Genomic DNA, 18,433 nt, shown 5'->3' with positions numbered 1-18,433 from the left:
TGAGCGATTATCTTCCCGTAACTGTCATATAATCAGGTAGAACCCCAGGATAGGTGTGACATAAGGTACTACTTTTTGCATAAACTGATAGTTTAGGGGGTGTAGACTCAGAATCTGACGGGTGCCGCTCCGACACCCTTGAGCATTTTTTTTAAATGACCACGCCCCCTTTTTTGACCATAAAAAAATAACTAGATGCACATTACTGTATAAACCCATCATGTATGGTATCAAATGAAAACTCTTCTCAAACAGAAATCAATTATGCTAATAAAACAAGCTACAAATGATTTCAAGTCCCTCCAGAGAACATAATAACGGTAAAGCCTGGTAAGGTCACACCGCTGAAATGGTAGGATGAGCAACAAATTGTATCAACCCTCAACAATTAGTCAAATAGACAAAGTTATAAGGAACAAAGTAGAACTTTCTCACAGATTCTGAAAGCAACTATGTACAGAACATGTTGCCAGGCTGGCCTTGTACACATCACAAACATCAAATGTCTCCTCCAAAAAACATTCATTTAATCTGCTCATTAAATTAATTCACTGCTCTCTCATGCTCACAACCACGGTTGAAGTGTTCTTGAGCAAGGCACCTGACCCCTCACGGCTCCCCGAGCGCCACTGTAGCAAGTGAACACTAGCATGTGGTTCACCTCATGTGTGCTCATTGTGTGCTTCACCTCACTGTGTGTTCACTAATTCATGGATGGGATAAATGCAGAGACTTACAAATTCCTTGTATATGCAAGTATAGGGGAGACCGGGTATGGTTGTAACACATTTTTCTTCAGCACCTAAAACTACCATTTCTTTTAAAGCTACAGTTCTGGAACTTTTTGGCAAAGTAACCACATTTGTCTACTACAAGTGGCAACCATTTAAATCTCTTCAACTATATTACAGAATTTGTGAGATTATGACAAATACAGTGTGTACCTTTGTTACAACCTACCCCACTACTGGGGTAGATTGTAACACCTATTGGGGTAGATTGTAACAGGTACAAAAAAATGCAGAAAAACAATGGAATTCCATTTGATATACTGATTTATTGCATAAACAGGGTACACAAGGTGTGAAAATAGATTCACCAACATATTGTATACCATACAATCCGTTCTTCACATAGAGAATGAAGATCATATTAACGTTTTAAACTAAATATAAAAACCACAACGTTTATACTTTTGTGTGTGTATGTATTTGTGTCTCTCATGGAAAGAGAGAGAGGGCTGAACAGTCACACACACAAAGATGAAATTAAACAGACATTAAATGGGTCTACTAGCCCCATTCCACAGGTTGTAACATATTCAAAAATTGTGTTACAACCTACCCCACCACTGTCATCCATTGTTTAGCTAGCTGTATTAGCATGGTGCTTTGACATTAGCAAGAGAGAGCTACACCATTCTTTACTAGACAAACTATAGTTTGACCTGATGTAACTCATACAACTGTATCTACAATGGTAAAAGCCCTAGAAAAAATAATAATAAAAAAAAAAAAGTTACTTTCTTACCTCAGATGTTGAATTTTTCTCCTTACTCCGGGATAAATGGCACTAACAACTTGAAAATGTCCATGTGTGATCGTTAAGGAAGTCTGAGCAGTCAGAAACTGTCACATGGCTCATATCTTATCCCTGATTGGTGGAACTGGTGATGTTACAACTCTCCCCATGTTACAACCATACCCGGTCTCCCCTACTTGGGCTATAAAACTGATTTAAATAAATTATATTTGTTGTTGTAATTCCAAATGATCCTCATTCCTTGCTGGAATATATGGAATACTGGAAGAAATAATTTTCTTGATTCTGTTCTCTCCTCCTGTAATCAACTTTGCAGTTTACTCTGTAATTAAGGGGGCAAATTGAAGGACTGTTATAGTTATGCAATGTGCTGATTAACTGGCAAGAACCTCATAACTCAGACTAGTTTGTATCAATCCTGGACTGTGGTGTCTGTTTTTAAAGCATTAAAACATGTTAGAATGAAAAATATTGTTGTCTGTAATTCTGGGGGGAAATCCAAGGACAGTTATAATTAATGCGCTTACTACCTGGGAAGTACCTCACAACATTGCTGTCAGAAATTCAGCGACTGATTCAAGGGAAATTAAAGCTAACATGCTAACTAACCCGCAAGTTGGTGAACTAGTGTACATCAGACTTGCTATAATATTCATATTAAAATGAATTACTATTGAATGATTGTATTCCTGTATGTATTAAGCTACATGGCAGTTCCATAATTTATTTAATTTAATACCAAACATGACACGATTTAGAGGTATAAGCTATTATGCAGCAAAAAGGAACCTAATTTGACCTTAAAGGTCACTTTGCATAAGGCATTTTGTTCTCTGGAGGGACCTAAACTATTTTTTCTACTTTTTTTATGGTCAAAGCTGATTTCTGTATGAAAAGAGCTTTAATTTGATACCATACATGATGGGTTTATATGTAAATGTCTATTTAGATGAGTTTATATGATTAAAAAAGGGGTGTGGCAGCTGATGTCATTTTAAAGAAAATGCTCAAGGGTGCTGGAGTGGCACCCGTCAGATTCTGAAAGGACACCCCCTTACCTATCAATTTATGCAAAAAATTGCATTAGTACCTTATGTCACACTTAAGCCCAAATTCCACAAAGTTATACCTGACTAATACTGTTGTTGTACAGTAACTGGATTATTGTGTTAGCTGGTAAAGATGGCTGACTTTGCAGCTGGAGTTAACATAGCAACCTCCTTCTGTTGCAGATCTGTTCAGCCTGCCGGTCACGTCTGCTTAACACAGTTTAATTTTAAATGTGACGCGATATGCCAGCATTTGAAGTGTCCACTGTAGCTAATACCCACAGAGTAACGGCAGCAATAAACTAGATGTACTGCATAGCGGTACAAAATATGAGCGCCTCTCAGTCCTGTATATTCTCTTCGCAAAAATAAATCACGCTTGTCAATTTGTCTCCATCTCCTACTCCTGCAACTCATGTGCATGTAAATGAGTGTGTGCATATGTGAGTTTGCTTTTGTTTATAAGAGTGTGTGTGTGTGTCTGTGTGTCTGCATGTGCGTATGCGTGTGTTTATGTGTGTGTGTGTGTGTGTATTGTGTGTTTGCATGCGCACATGCATATGCGTGCCTGTGTGTGTGTGTGTGTTTATGTGTGTGCGGGTATTTGTGCATGTGTGTGTGTGTGTGTGGTTGCCTGTCTGTATGTGTTTATGTGTGTGCTTGCCTGTCTGTATGTGTGCGACTGTGTGTGTGTTTATGTGTGTGCATTCGTGTGGGTGGGTGTTTGTGCATGTGTGTGTGTGGTTGCCTGTCTGTATGTGTTTATGTGTGTGTGTGCTTGCCATGTACTTTGTCTTCATCTTGGGTGCAACGGTTCAGGTAGGGCTAGTCATTTAACCTAGCGCAGTGGGGGAGTGGCCACCAAGTTTCATGTTCCCTGGTGTTTCAGTAACCCGGGAATCACTGACAAAATTGTCACAAAATTGATGATGGTAAAAGAAAAAAATTCATTAATTTTTTATATTTTAATTGACTTGTCCTGATTCTTCCTGTGGATCTTAGTGGGCACTGAGGAAGCAATAATTTCATTGTTTCATATCAAAATTCACTACTTAATTATGTGTTTTATGCAGTTTGTCGAGGACTGGTTCAGACACGTCACATCCATAACGTGAAACCGTCACATCCATAACGCGAGTTTTTCCTACATAATGCATTACGAAAATGACGCATAGTTTCAAAAACACACTTTTTGTGTTCATTCAAGTCTCCTTCATGCTACATATATCATAGTTTCGGCAGTTTACTTCAAAATTCACAGAGTTTGTAGAAAACCTGTAATCTCTCACAAAAGTGTGTCTATTTCATGTCATATCCATAACGCTGATAAATGCCTTGTATTCTTAGGATGAAAATGATTATATGAAGTTTGAGGATTTCTCAGTATTCAGAGGACAGAGGTTACATTAAAAGTTATGCAAATTAATTCACTGATACTAATTTTGCCCCCACTCTAAGGCATTTTGTTTACCAATATGAGTCCAATTGTCACATCCATAACGCTGGAACTGCCCACCTGTTTTTAGTGAACTAGCAGAGGTGCCAATAATTCTGGAGGGCACTGTTTGTCCAGCTGCTTGTCCTCTCTTGTTAGAAGATGGTGAACTGCCACCTAGTGACCAAATATCAGCTCAGTTAAAAATAACGGCACAATCCATGAATGATGTTGGTTCAGGACCATCTTTACAACTTGACCAATCACGTTGTTGTGATGTCATAGCTTTGCTTTACTGTTATTTTCTTGTTGATTGTAGGAAACCACAGTGACTTTTATTATCAAACCACTGTTTATCCAAAACCTGTTCATCCCATCAATCCACTACACACACACACACATACAGTACACACATATCACCACCACCACCACAACATGACATATCACCACCACCACCACAACATGAACTGCATGATCAAAGTGTTTGTAACTATTATAGTTCAGCTTCCCCCAAGCTGTTTCACACGCAGGAGACAGGAGAAGTAAGACGCTGTAGGACAGAATGCATACCCTGGACATTACTGTTTAATTCATGTCTTTTTCTCCACTCTTCAATCAGTTCTTTCAATCACCTTATTACTCACACACGTCTGGTCCTAAACAACTATAAATATATTTCACAATGACCATGCACAAAGAAGTATTGCTTTAAACTAATATTTCAAACAATATTTTGTGCATAACAGTTCAAACAGGTATATGAGCTTGGGAGAGAGAAATATGACAAAATAAATGATTAATATAAATGTGCACAAATGGAAGAGATGTTCTTAGCGTTGCGGTTGATGTATTTGTAAGTGAACTTGAAATAGCACATGGCTAGTGTTTTTTGTTGGATACCAGAAATCTGTGATGTGGAGAAATTGTTTTTGATTATGATACTGCTAATGTCAGGGATGCACCGATGCTATTTTTGCTCTCTGTGTGTGTGTGCGTGAGGGGCCTTCATATCTGTTATATGTACAGATCAATTACATTCGTTACAACATATACATATAAATACAGTGCATCACTACTGAATATTTTAAAACTCACAGACAAAAGAAAAGTGCAGATAATATGTGGCTAGGATGTTAAATGTTACCATAAAAACAACATGTAAAAGGATTTTACAAGAGCACACGATATATATGTGCCAAATCAAGACTGGACCGTTCAAAGTCACCAGCGATCACGCCAGCTGTAAATACCATAAAAAGTACAAATGTGGATTGATGGCTTTTGCACATATCAAACCCTATAATCAATAGCGTTAGCGTTGCTAGCATAGATTGATCCAGTGTCTCAGGCCCTACCGTGCCCTTGGTGCCAGTATGAAAGGGTTTAATCAGTGCATCCCTGTGGATGGAGCTTAGGGCTCCCTTAGGCGGGGATCACATTGGCCAGCGGCAAGCGTAAGGCGATGCTCAGACCATAATAAGTTCTATCTCGTTCCTATGGTAACACAAATGGTTTGCCTTAACTGACAATGCAATACATTCGTGTTGCACTTTGGAAGATGAACCAAGTTCAACGCTCAGCTTGTTCAACGCTAGCGTTACGCCAGTGCTGCCACCGTTCCGCTGCTGAACCATAGATAGAGAACAATAGGACACCTGCCACTTGCTGATGGTCAATGTGATCCCGCCTTAAGGAAAGCCTTCACCTGCACCACTAGTGAACTCTTAACACCTGTAGCCTAGAAGTACCAGCAGGAGTGCGGACTGGGCAATGTGTGGAGGAATGAGTACCTGAATTAACTTCAGTCAGTCTGCTGTTGCGTCCACGCAGACTGAGAAATTTGTAAACAGTGATTGCTGATGTTCAATCCCAAGAGCAATATCAGAACAGGGCCTTCACATTATCGAGGTGTGATCTGCGAGGCTGTGAGTGGAAAGGGTAAAAACATCTGGACTCTTTTGGTTAATAAATACTCCTCAGTACTCCTCATATACTACATCAAAGTCAGATTCTCTTCCAGCACTACATTGGGTTAACATAATTCTTCACTAACATTATTTGGAACACCAGCCACAGCAGAGAACACGCAATAATGTACAGGTCCCTAACAAACCCACAGAAAGATGTCTACACCGTAACTTGGACAACTCAACTGTATAGTTTACAAAACAAGAGAAAACCCATGAATGCAAACAAACTTGTGATGAAAGCTAAATTGGCATTGTGGTAATTTGGCAAATTCACCCCAAACCTGACGTAACTACCCAGAGTAACTGAGCAACCCTAAACCCCAGTTGTATTTCTCCTGTGCGGTTCAGCCTGTGTTTGTGTTTGGAGACCAGCTGGACTGGAGAGATGCATAGTTGGAGTCGAGGGCAAAGCTGGAACGCCCCGCTGTACTGGTAACCTTCCATGATTTTTGAGCAAAAATGAGTATTAATACATATTTAACAGAAACTTCACTTACACCCAATCGACTACTTTTTTCATTCATATTCAACTCTTCCGCCTATTCTGGAAAAATAAATGACATTTGTTACAACTCTTACTTCTAGGGTCACTGGATTATATACCATTTGGACAGTCTGTAGTGTACAATCTGATTCTAGACACACTCAGGCTTTTTTCCTTTCCCATTCCACACCGCTAAACAGATTCACTCACTTTTCACTCTTATCCATTAACCATCAGCCATCCAAAAGATTTCCTTTTCTCTTGCGCTCTGTCCAGTATCTTTTCCTTCTTTCCCCTGTGAGGAGAATGAGGGCTTGTTTTTCTCTGCTGGGGGCATTTTTGTCGTGCGTGACAGCCTCACACTCTATCCCCCTACCCTCCTCTCTGTTTTTGTGTGTGTCCAGCTGAGAGTGCCCCCTGGTGTGTGGGTGGTGTGTATGCGCGTGAGTGTCCATCCTCGTCCTCCGCTGGTTGCTGGGGGCCCGTGTCGGCTCACATGTTGTAGGCCACGTAGATGGGGTCCAGCTGGTCAGCCAGGAAGGAGTCGCGCAGGTGCATGCGTTGCTTCTCTCCGCGCGAGTTGATGGGGATGACGCCGGGGTCCACCACCACCACCACGCCCACGATCAGGTGGTGCTCCTCCAGCACCACGCTGGTCACTACGGGAACCAGGTCCAGCGCGTCCTGCTCCGAGCCGCACAGCTCCGACACCACCACCAGCAGGTTTGTCCAGGTGAACACCGCACTGCATGCGTACAAACACACACACACACACACACACACACACACACACACACACACACACACACACAGAGGTTAGGACACATTTCACACCAGAGCACCAATAACCAATAACAGTTGACCAATAAGCACAATAAACATTTAGGTATATATAAACACATACAACATATAGAAGATGGTCAATAAGATGGAATATATTCTCTTCAAATATGTTGTGAACCAAACACACATACACACACACACACACACACCTCTCTGCGATGCTGCGGTGAGCTCGTGACACGCTGGTCTCGATGTCGATGGGGTGATACCTCAAACCCCTCAGCTCCAGGGTCTCGTCCAGAGATCCCACCACGAACAGGGCGTCATGGGGACCTGAGATGAGGGCACAGCTTGCATGTTTCATCATAAAGCTATGGCTTCTTCATCAAACAAGGTAGACATGCAGTGAATGTCTTTCATATGAAATGGCCTCAGGCCTCAGCCAAAATCTTCTGGGGCAGGGCTCGACATTAATGGCTGCCGGTTGCCCTTGGCTACCAAATTGTTACAAGTGGCAACCATATTTGGTTGGCTCTCACAACCAAAACCTCATGACTGGTTGCCAAGCTGGCAACCATTTTTAACCACTTTTATAAGTTAACGTTGAGCCCTGCTCTGGGGGCAGGCCGAGAGCTTGAACACACACACACACACACAGATACACCCACACGCACACACACACCTCCTGTAGAGTCTGTCAGCTCCGTCCTCTTGATGAACCCCAGGTAGCCTGTGCGCGCCCACTGAGTGTGCGGGTCTCCGAAGCTGAGGCGCACGTTGAAATGGTCTGCCTGCAGGTTCTCCTCCCCGTAGATGGTGTAGTAGCCTGCAGCCGAGTGAGGACTGTTCACCCAGATCTGAAAGGCAGAGGGAGAGAGTGCAGTTCACATAACTGATTTATGACACACACACATGCATGCACACGCGCGCACACACGCCCACGTCCCGACACACACACACACACACACACAAACATACAGACCTCTCCTAAGTGAGAGTCTCCAAGTGGGCCTCGTGTTTCAGGGTTCACAATGATGACTCTGACTCCTGGAAGAATCTAAAAGTACAGAAAAGAAAGAGAAGGGAGAGCAGAGAGAGAGAGAGAGAGAGAGAGAGAGAGAGAGAGAGGAGTGGAATGTAAACTGTGATGTGCATAGTTTACACTGGTTTCATCTTTCTAAACAACATCTCCAAACAGCCTCACTCACCGTGCCTGATTCTATTAGAGGAAGAGACTGAGGGGCTCCCCTTTCCACCAGCCTCACCCTGAAACACACACACACATACACACACACACACACAAACACACACACACACACACACACACACACACACACACACACACACACACACACACACACACAGATATATCAAATAATCAAACACAAAAACACAGACAAACATATATGACAACTGTGCATAGCAGGGAGTCCTTGTTGCTATTTTGAGCAGGTTAAACCCTTACCTATCGTGTCTAAGGGACTTCATGTCCACATACACCGTCGAGGGGTCAGGTCCAGTGGTGCCCTAGAACACACAAACGGAGAGTTCACTACAGCAAGCATGGTCATGGTCAGCCTCTGCAGTATTTCAACTAAAGTGGCCTTCATGAGATGAAATGTTGACTCAAGAAGACTCCATGTGTGTGTTGTACCTCCCAGACATTTACTTTCTCTTTCTACAGTCTGAAACCTTCATCTAGTCTGAGGTCATACAACATTGAAAAAGAGAAACATGAAAAAGAAAATCAGCAATCACACTGAATGCATTTCAAGGATTTTATTTGTAAATTAAATATATAGCTAAAAGCATATCTGCTTCCTCAGAGAACCCAGGAAATGAATACTTGTAATGCCAGGAATTTGGTTTCTTGGCATACATTAGAAGAATAATTAATTTATCTCCAGGGACAAATTGGGGTAAAGACTCTTGCTCAGGGACACAATGGGGGTACTTTCTGGGATGGTACTCGCAACCTAAGTCCGATCCCAAACCACTAGACCACCACCACAGATAGCCGCTGATCCTGGCCCCTGACCCCTGGCCCCTGACCCCTGCCTGAGAGGTACCTGTAGGCAGATGGCCTGGTTGACCCGGGAGCCGAAGGTGGTGCTGACGGCGCGGGAGGACAGGCCCAGGTCCTTGAACAGCTTGGAGAAGGAGTGTGTGAGGACCAGCCGAGGCCTCTCCTCGGCCACCACCACACACGAGCGCACGCACGACAGGTTCACACCGCGCGCCTGCCATAAACAGACACACAGACACAGACACACACACACACACACACACACACACACACACACACACACACACACACACATACATACAGAGAGAGTGTGAGTATGAGAGAAAGAATGCAAACTGTCTTGTGTGCAGTGTGAGAGTGTGTGTGTGTGTGTGTGTGTGTGTGTGCAGTGTGAGAGTGTGTGTGTGTGTGTGTGTGTGTGTGTGTGTGAGAGTGTGTGTGTGTGTGTGTGTGTGTGTGTGTTAGAAAGGCTTGGCTGGTAGGTGTGTGCTTGATTTCATAGATCAAAATGCATGCACTACTGTTGAGGGAGACAGACAAGAGTAGTGTTGTTATCACAAATATAGATTTGCAGAGAAAAACTGATCTAAAGTTAGTTAATTTGGGGTTTGTGTGTGTGTGTGTGTGTGTGTGTGTGTGTGTGTGTACAGTGTGTGTGTGTGTGTGTAGGTTACAAGGTTACAATTTTAACCTTTTTTGGAATCGCAGGGAATACTTCAGACCAAATAGTACAGAGCTGAGTTGGACTAGGGCCAAGATCTTAACCGAATACTATCACCTCTCTCTCCTGCACCCAACATTGTTTCTGTCAACCTTGAGCCGAGCCAGACGGAACAAGCGGATGACATCAACATCTCAGCTAAACCAAAACACTCTGCACAGGCTGAAACAGAGATATGCCCACCCCACTCCCTGCTGTGGGGCCCTCTGGTAATCACCCGGTAGCCTCCACTGAAATGCAGACCTTGGAGAAACATAAACAACCAGCTCAACAATGCCCAGCCATGTCCACTGGACAAGATAAGATGGGTGCTGCTAAAATGACTCAAAGTCAATCACTGGCGTCAAACTCCCTGGAATCTCAGCAAACAAATGGATGTGATGAGCATGAGGAGATAGCACCTATCAAAGCTGCTGAGGGGCTATCAGAAAGGAAGGGTCATGTTGTGACACCAGCACCAATACCCCTCTCCACCTCCGTCGACTCCTTGTCACCACAAAGACACAACAACTTGGAATACACTACTGGAATACATGCTGAAAGCGGAGCGTCTGCAACAAACTCCCCAGGGCCTCAGCACGCAGATGGAGACTCTGAACCAATATTCAACCCCATCTTCCTTGATTTCCCATCACCACCTACACCCAATCACGTCCCCACCCGATCAAATTCCCCAGGCCACCCAAACCCCCCTGTATATCCATCCTCATCCCAACACTCCCCCACCCGCTCAAACTCCCCAGGATCCCCTGTATACCCATCACCATCCCCACCCCAGCAAATGATTTTCCTTGCAAGAATGGAAGGACTGCTGCCAGTAGCCCTGCAACTTGTTAGTAGCCCAAGACCTTCAACTGTATACCCATCAACATCCCACCTTGTTGGTAGACCAAGACCTTCTTTGATGTGTCTATGTCCCCACACACTCAAAACACAGCTATGATGGTAAAAAGGAGAATCATAAATGATCAGACAAGTGCTCTCTTTGCGCAAGCACTTTCACTAAAGTCAAGTCAACTGTCAGACTCTGTAGAAGACTTATTTGATCACTTTAATGCAAAAATGGCAAACATTATGGATGACATTGCTCCATTACAATTCAAGAAAGTTAAGGACAAACAGAAAGCACCATGGAGGCAAAATCCAGCAGTTAAACTTCTAAAAAGAGAGTGTAGGAAGACTGAAAGAAAATGGCGTAAATACAAACTTCAGATCCACTATGAAATCCATAAAGAGATGCTCCGCACATATAACTCTGAAATATGCAAAGCAAGACAGTCCTTTTTTTCTAACATTATCAATAGAAGTTCAAATAACACTCGTATTCTATTTTCAACTGTTGATAAATTAACAAATTCCCCCTCACAATTAGCGCCTGAACTTCTCTCAACTAATAAATGCAATGAGTTTTCATCTTTTTTTAAAGGTAAAATTGACCAAATCAGACTCAACATATCTGCTCAATTACAAATTCAACAACCTGAACTTCCAGCAACAAACAGAGGGAAACTAAACTTAATGTCAGAGTTCAGCTTGATGGACTATGAAACACTTAAAAAAAACGGTACAGAATCTCAGCTCTTCCACATGTGTCTTAGACACTCTGCCTACCAATTTCTTCAAAACTGTTTTTCATCTCATAGCGGCGGATGTCCTTCAAATTGTAAATGTATCACTGCTGTCTGGCACTTTTCCTAAGTCAGTGAAAACAGCTGTTGTAAAGCCACTTCTCAAGAAGAATAACCTGGATGCCTCCAAGCTAAACAATTACAGGCCCATATCCAATCTACCTTTTATTGGCAAAATTATTGTAGTAGTCTTTAATCAATTAACCACCTTCCTAACATTAAATGGGTATTTTGATTGCTTTCAGTCTGGTTTTCGGGCAAATTACAGCACTGAAACAGCTCTCATTAAAGTTTCCAATGACATACGCCTAAACACAGATTCAGGTAAAACATCAGTCCTAGTGCTACTGGACCTTAGTGCAGCATTTGACACTGTTGATCACAATATTTTACTACACAGACTAGAACACTGGGTTGGATTTACAGGCATAGTTATCAGCTGGCTAAAATCATATCTACAAGAAAGGAGCTTCTTTGTTGCCATCGGAAACTGTACCTCAACACCAACGTCCTTGACCTGTGGTGTTCCCCAGGGGTCGATCTTAGGGCCACTATTATTCAACCTCTATATGCTCCCACTTGGACAAATCATCCAAAATAACTTGATTTCATATCATAGCTATGCAGATGACACACAAATTTACTTAGCTCTGTCACCAAACGACTATGGTCCTCTTGAATCTATGTGTCAGTGTATAGAACAAATCAACACCTGGATGTCTCAAAATTTGCTTCAGCTGAACAAAGAAAAAACTGAAGTAATTATATTTGGTAAAAAGGAGGAAAGACTTAGGGTTGCCACTCTCCTTGACACAAAAGGGTTGAAGGCAAAGGATACAGTTAAAAATCTTGGTGTATTAATTGACAGTGATCTAAATTTCAACAGCCACATGAAAGCGACAACTAAATCAGCTTTTTACCACCTCAAAAATATTGCCAGACTCAGAGGGCTGATGTCAAAATATGACTTAGAAAAACTCATTCATGCATTTATCTCCAGCAGGGTTGATTACTGCAATGGACTGTTCACAGGCCTTCCTAAAAAGACTATTAAACAGCTTCAGATGATACAAAATGCAGCAGCTAGGATTCTAACAAAAACTAAAAGAACTGACCACATTACTCCAATTCTTAAGTCCTTGCACTGGCTTCCAGTAAGTCACAGAATTGACTTTAAAGCTCTATTGCTAGTTTATAAATCAGTAAATGGAGCAGGACCTAAATACCTGTCAGACATGCTTCAGCAGTACACACCTTCTCGTCCTCTCAGGTTCCAGGTGAAAAAACCCTTAGTAAAACCTACTGTTAGAACTAAACATGGTTAAGCAGCTTTTAGCTGCTATGCGTCTCAGCTGTGAAATCAACTTTCAGATGACATCAAAAAGGCCCCAACTGTAGCCAGTTTTAAATCTAGACTTAAGACCAAACTGTTCTCAGATGCTTTCTGCTAACTGTGCCGAGTTACAAATTCTGAATCTGCCTTGATAATTATTCTACTTTATCTTTTATTACTTTTTTTTACTACTTTTGCCTTCGTTTTTTGCTTACTAATTATCCTTTATTTTTAAATTATTTTACCTTGTGTTTTATGTTTTCTTTTTATTATGATCTTTACCTTTTAACTATTCTTTGACTATATTGCCTTTCTATGCTTTTTATTTGTTATTACTGTTTGGTTTTGTTTATGTAAAGCACATTGAATGACCTCTGTGTATGAAATGCGCTATATAAATAAACTTGACTTGACTTGACTTGACTTGTGTGTGTGTACAGTGTGTGTGTGTGTGTGTGTGTGTGTGTACAGTGTGTGTGTGTGTGTGTGTACAGTGTGTGTACAGTGTGTGTGTGTGTGTGTGTGTGTGTGTGTGTGTACAGTGTGTGTGTGTGTGTGTGTGTGTGTGTGTGTGTGTACAGTGTGTGTGTGTGTGTGTGTGTGTTACCTTCAAGCTCTCCGTCTGCCCCCCGAGGCCCTTGGTGCAGAGCTCCATGACGCTGTAGGAGCAGAAGGTGTCTCGGATGCGGTTCTGGGAGAGAGCGCTCATCCACAGTGCCAGAGACAGCTCCAGCTCCGCAGGGGGAATCAGCACCGACTGGTGCCCTGAGTACACACTACACACACAAACACGCACGCCAACAAACACAAATTAAGAGAAGAACCAAATAAAAACACAAAAGCACACAATAAACATGTACAAGAAATACACCATTGTTGCAGAAATACAAACAGAAAAAAAATGTTGTGTACTGTATACATAATTGGCGTGTGCTTCTTTGTGAGTGTGTGTGAGTGTGTGTGTGTGTGTGTGTGTGTGTAATTGTGAGAGTGTTTGTGTCATTGGAATATCATTTAACGGGAGTGTATATTTACTCACTAGTGTGTGTGTGTGTGTGTGAGTGTAGGTGTGTGTGCATTATGAGGTTGTGTGTGACCTTGCGAGACACCACAGCACAAAGCCCATGCCGCAGTAGGGGTCGAGGCAGATGGCGATCTGGCGTGAGGAGTAGAGCTCACACTGGAGCTTAATAGAGCGACAGAGAGTGGTCACTGCAGTGTGTGACATCTAGGAGACAGGGCAGAACAATGGCCAGCAACAGAGCATCAACACAACAGAAAACTTCAGAGAAACACTCGTACAACAGCATTACATATACACACACACACACACACACACACACACACACACACACACACACACACACACAAATACACACATTTCATACTGACATGAACTATAAGTGGAGGCACACAATGTGGTTAATGTGGTACTATGTGGTACATACTTTGTGTGTCTTTGTGTGTGTGTATGTGTGTGTGTGTGTGTGTGTGTGTGTGTGTGTGTGTGTGTGTGTGTGTGTCTCACCTTTACTCCGGTTAACATGCCTGTCGTAGACACACTGAAGTCCAGATAGGCGACGACGTCTGGCGAAGGAGGCTTGTAAAGGTGAGGCGGTCGCTTCCGTGGAAGGTCATCTATAAGAAGAAAGAGAGACAACCTATCAATCAGCACTGCCACAACAATGTATTTTATACAGCAGCACACTGCATTTTGTCATTACTGTAGTCTTGTCCACTACTATGGGACTGACTGATTTCTTTAATTTATTTTGTGTGTATATATACTGTATATACATATGTATATACAGTATATACACACATATACAGTATGTTTCCTGTATGTACCCGTGTCTATGATGATGGGCCATGTTTTGATGTTGACGGTGGCAGCAGCCTCTTTAGATCGGAGGATCTTCACTAGAAACTGAGTGGTGAGGATCCCAGCTGCTTTACACACCTGAGAAGCACAAACACGAGTCATAAAACACCAACATCACACTCAAGTGGAGTTGAGCTCCATATAGTGTAGTGATCACAAAGACAGTTTTGTTGAAATAATAGCTATGTCTACACCCTCTAGATTATATCTCTTGCCCTTTACAGTTTCAAGTAATGAAACATAATCATCAGCATCAATGTTGGCCAGTTGCTGCTATTGGAAGAAACTGGAATCCATGCATTTCCACAGAATTATTTTTGGAATCTGATCCCTTATCATACCTGTTCATTCTTACTCATCGCTCGACTTATCGTGACTAAATTCAAGATGGCTGCAAACGCTAAACTTCGTGAAGATACTGTCTGCATAAATCGTCTTGTAAGTAAACTACCAGTGCTTTTTCAAAGTTCTCAATGTCTCGTTTTAAATGTCAGGGCCCTCGGAAGTCTACCAATGAAGTGTGGAGATACATTGAGCCTCATAAATGGTGTAAAACAGTCATTTATTTGCATGGCTAGCCCGATGCCGAAGCACCACTATTGAAAAAGCTGTTGGTAGCATCGGCTAACTAGCGCCAGATTTTGGAGTGCAGGGGACAAGCCGAGATGGGCTATGAGACATACGTTCACACTCGGTATCATGTTTCAACACACTTTAGGTCAATATCACACCGGAACATAGCTTAATACACTACAATATGCAAAGCCAGAAAAATAGCTTAACACACTGTAATATGCAAAGCCAGACAAATAGCTTAAAGCTGCAGTTGGCAAGATGTTGTTATCATATTCACTGAAACCGACACTATGCTCCGACATAACAACATAAATCTAGCCTGACTTCGCAGAGAGTCTGGCCTAGATCCATAGGCGTTCGTTTATTTCCGGGTGGGAGGGCACAGTTTGAGGTTTAAAATCATTGGAGTTCCTTTGAACCGCTTTGAACCAACCACTAACAACCGGCGTTTCGTCATACATTGAAGTTTCTCTGCAGCATGCCCATAACAAGCACGGGTGCATCTTATCAGCAAACAATCACACGTTTCATCTGCGTAACTCTCGCCAAAATGCATCATATAGTGTTTTGTGAATGTACCCAAGTCAAACTTTCATAATGCATAAGTACGTCCAAAGCGCCACTTTTAAGCTTGTATGCGTTGTCGTTTTCGGGTGAAATGACCTTTTGAATGGGATTCCTATAGGGCTACTACTTTTTTGATAGTCAAAATCGCTATTTTTCAAATACTATGAAGGCTCGACACAACATGAAACTTTGATCGAAGTATCATCAGTGTCTCTACACATGAACTCGAGCATTGAGAACATTGTTGGTGTACACAGAGTTTACTAAAAGAGAGATTTTGAACAACTCACTTGTTTTTTCTGCTCGCTGCCATCTTGCAAGGAGTGAGTTGTCCAAAATCTTTCATTTTAGTAAACTATGTGTACACGAATAATGTTCTTAATGCTCTGTTCGCTGTTGCCATTAATAATGCTCTGTTGGCCGGCTGCCCAACTGCCGAAGTAAACGAGCGTGTATCAACCTATTCCAGACGGAGTACTGTAGGGAAAAGAAATCGACCGGAAGTACGTAGAAAGGGCCCAGGCCAGGCTAACATAAATCAGCCGGTTTTAGAAAAAGCCCCGCACTTCTACCTCCACCTAGAGCATGTTAATTGTTTTGCAAAAATCCACAGCTCCCGGTTCTTCTGGTCCAATCAGAGCAGGACTGTGTGAGATCTGACTGTCAATCACAGTCTGGTGCAGTCTGGTGCGCACTGACAAGCACAAACTCGAGTGAGGGAGAGGCATGAGAGTTGTAAACATTCAAAATTTTGGCTAAGTCCCCTCAATCTATCAGACTTGCCAACTGCAGCTTTAACATAGCTTTACACACTACAATATATCAATATATATATTTTTTCTCATTTTTATTGTTCTGGCAGTGGGCCTGTTGTTCACACATGTCTACACCTTTTTTATGTTTTCTTTCTTTTGCTTCTTGTTTTTCATAAATGTTCCTATATCCTGCCACCTGTAGGCTACTCACATCTGTGATGAGCTTGACGGTGGGTAGTGTTGCCGGAAGGTTCTGAGGATGCGGTGGCCTCACGGTGACAGGGACACAGCCAGCATACAGGCATCCATAAAAAGCAGCAATCAGGTCGATACCTGCACACACACGCACACAGGCGTACACGCACACACAGACACATACATACAGTTGATGACCTATTAAATGACATCCTTTGTGTGTGTGTGTGTGTGTGTGATTTGGATGGGCGTCAGTGTTTAGAGCGGATAGGTTTGGATTAACATTCATGTATTTGGCCTATCAACATGTTTGTTTCTGGGAAAATGGCCTTATCTTCAAAGCATTATTTCGGTGTATGCTTTGACCGATCTTCTTTGTTGTGTGTGTGTGTGTGTGTGTGTGTGTGTGTGTGTGTGTGTGTGTGTGTGTATGCGTGTGTGTGTGTGTGTGTGTGTGTGTGTGTGTCTATAGACACCTGGAGGGTAGAGCAGAACAATGTTCTCTCCTGTGTTGATTCCACTCCTCTCAATAAGAGCTGCGGCGACCTTCTCCGCTCGCTTATGGAGCTGCAGACATGTCGCCGTGCACACCGCAGTGCCCTAGAGACCAGAGAGAGAGAGAGGGAGAGAGAGAGAGAGAGAGAGAGAGAGAGAGAGAGGGAGAGAAAGAGACAGAGAGAGAAAGAGACAGAGAGAGAGAGGGAAAGAGAGAGAGAGAGACAGAGAGAGAGACAAACAGAGACAGAGAGACAGAGAGAGAGAGATAGAGAGTGATTACTGACACAGCCATCCCCTACAGACACATGGAAGAGGTGACCACTGAACATGGCTGCCCCCTAGAGATGAAAAGTACAGGAGAGAAATGACCCCTGGAGACATTATGACAAGTGATACCAACTCACAAATCTCACACAGTGCCGCTACTTTGCCACTGCATCACATAAAGGTCATGGTGTCACACCGCAGTGTAAACACACAAATGCTAACACACAAATGCTAACACACATGTCCTTCACATTCTCAATCGCTTCTCCATAAATTACTGCTGGCTTTTTACCCACATAGAAGGATGAATGGATGAATGTAACTGCCAAATAAATGAACGTAAATGAAAATGCAAATTTCCTTACATACTTACTATATACTTGTTACACAGTATACTTGCTACATACTTGTACATCTGCCACAGCAGCATACTAATATCTAAGATTTGTTGTACAGTTACATGAACACAGATACACACATTCCCCTATGAGAGCATGAGATATACTCATGCAGCATTAAAGCCATCACTAATTCCTTTTTAGGATGGAAGACCCTATCAGTTATGCTCAGCTCATACCAGGTGCACATGAACAATCGGGGAAAAATCCCCACACACAAGATCACACGCGTGCACGCTTTATGTACACAAACACGTCATACTCATGTGCTTATTAATGGGTGCGAGAGTACAGCGAACCCTACTGTGGCCTTTGCTCTGCACA

At 42.5% G+C, this 18,433-nt stretch overlaps 1 protein-coding gene across 4 annotated transcripts in view; it reads right to left on the bottom strand.

Annotated features, from left to right (window-relative positions):
* Positions 1–4,480: 4,480 nt before the first annotated feature.
* Positions 4,481–18,433, bottom strand: part of dip2bb (disco-interacting protein 2 homolog Bb) — a 33,718-nt gene continuing 19,765 nt past the window's right edge. For all 4 annotated transcript variants that reach the window (XM_042089713.1, XM_042089711.1, XM_042089712.1 and 1 more), the window contains 13 exons: positions 17,423–17,546; positions 16,963–17,084; positions 14,820–14,931; positions 14,500–14,609; positions 14,069–14,199; positions 13,579–13,747; positions 9,333–9,503; positions 8,729–8,790; positions 8,472–8,529; positions 8,246–8,320; positions 7,946–8,120; positions 7,473–7,596; positions 4,481–7,225 (listed from right to left, as the gene is read on the bottom strand). In XM_042089713.1, the coding sequence (XP_041945647.1) occupies positions 6,973–7,225; positions 7,473–7,596; positions 7,946–8,120; positions 8,246–8,320; positions 8,472–8,529; positions 8,729–8,790; positions 9,333–9,503; positions 13,579–13,747; positions 14,069–14,199; positions 14,500–14,609; positions 14,820–14,931; positions 16,963–17,084; positions 17,423–17,546 (1,686 nt within the window). In that variant the 3' untranslated portion in view covers positions 4,481–6,972. The remainder of the gene's footprint in view (positions 7,226–7,472; positions 7,597–7,945; positions 8,121–8,245; positions 8,321–8,471; positions 8,530–8,728; positions 8,791–9,332; positions 9,504–13,578; positions 13,748–14,068; positions 14,200–14,499; positions 14,610–14,819; positions 14,932–16,962; positions 17,085–17,422; positions 17,547–18,433) is intronic.

This window comes from Alosa sapidissima, chromosome 4, assembly GCF_018492685.1.
Source record: "Alosa sapidissima isolate fAloSap1 chromosome 4, fAloSap1.pri, whole genome shotgun sequence".
NCBI lineage: Eukaryota > Metazoa > Chordata > Actinopteri > Clupeiformes > Clupeidae > Alosa > Alosa sapidissima.
The sequence above is the reverse complement of the archived record's forward strand: the minus strand, read 5'-3'. Positions and strand labels throughout refer to the sequence as shown.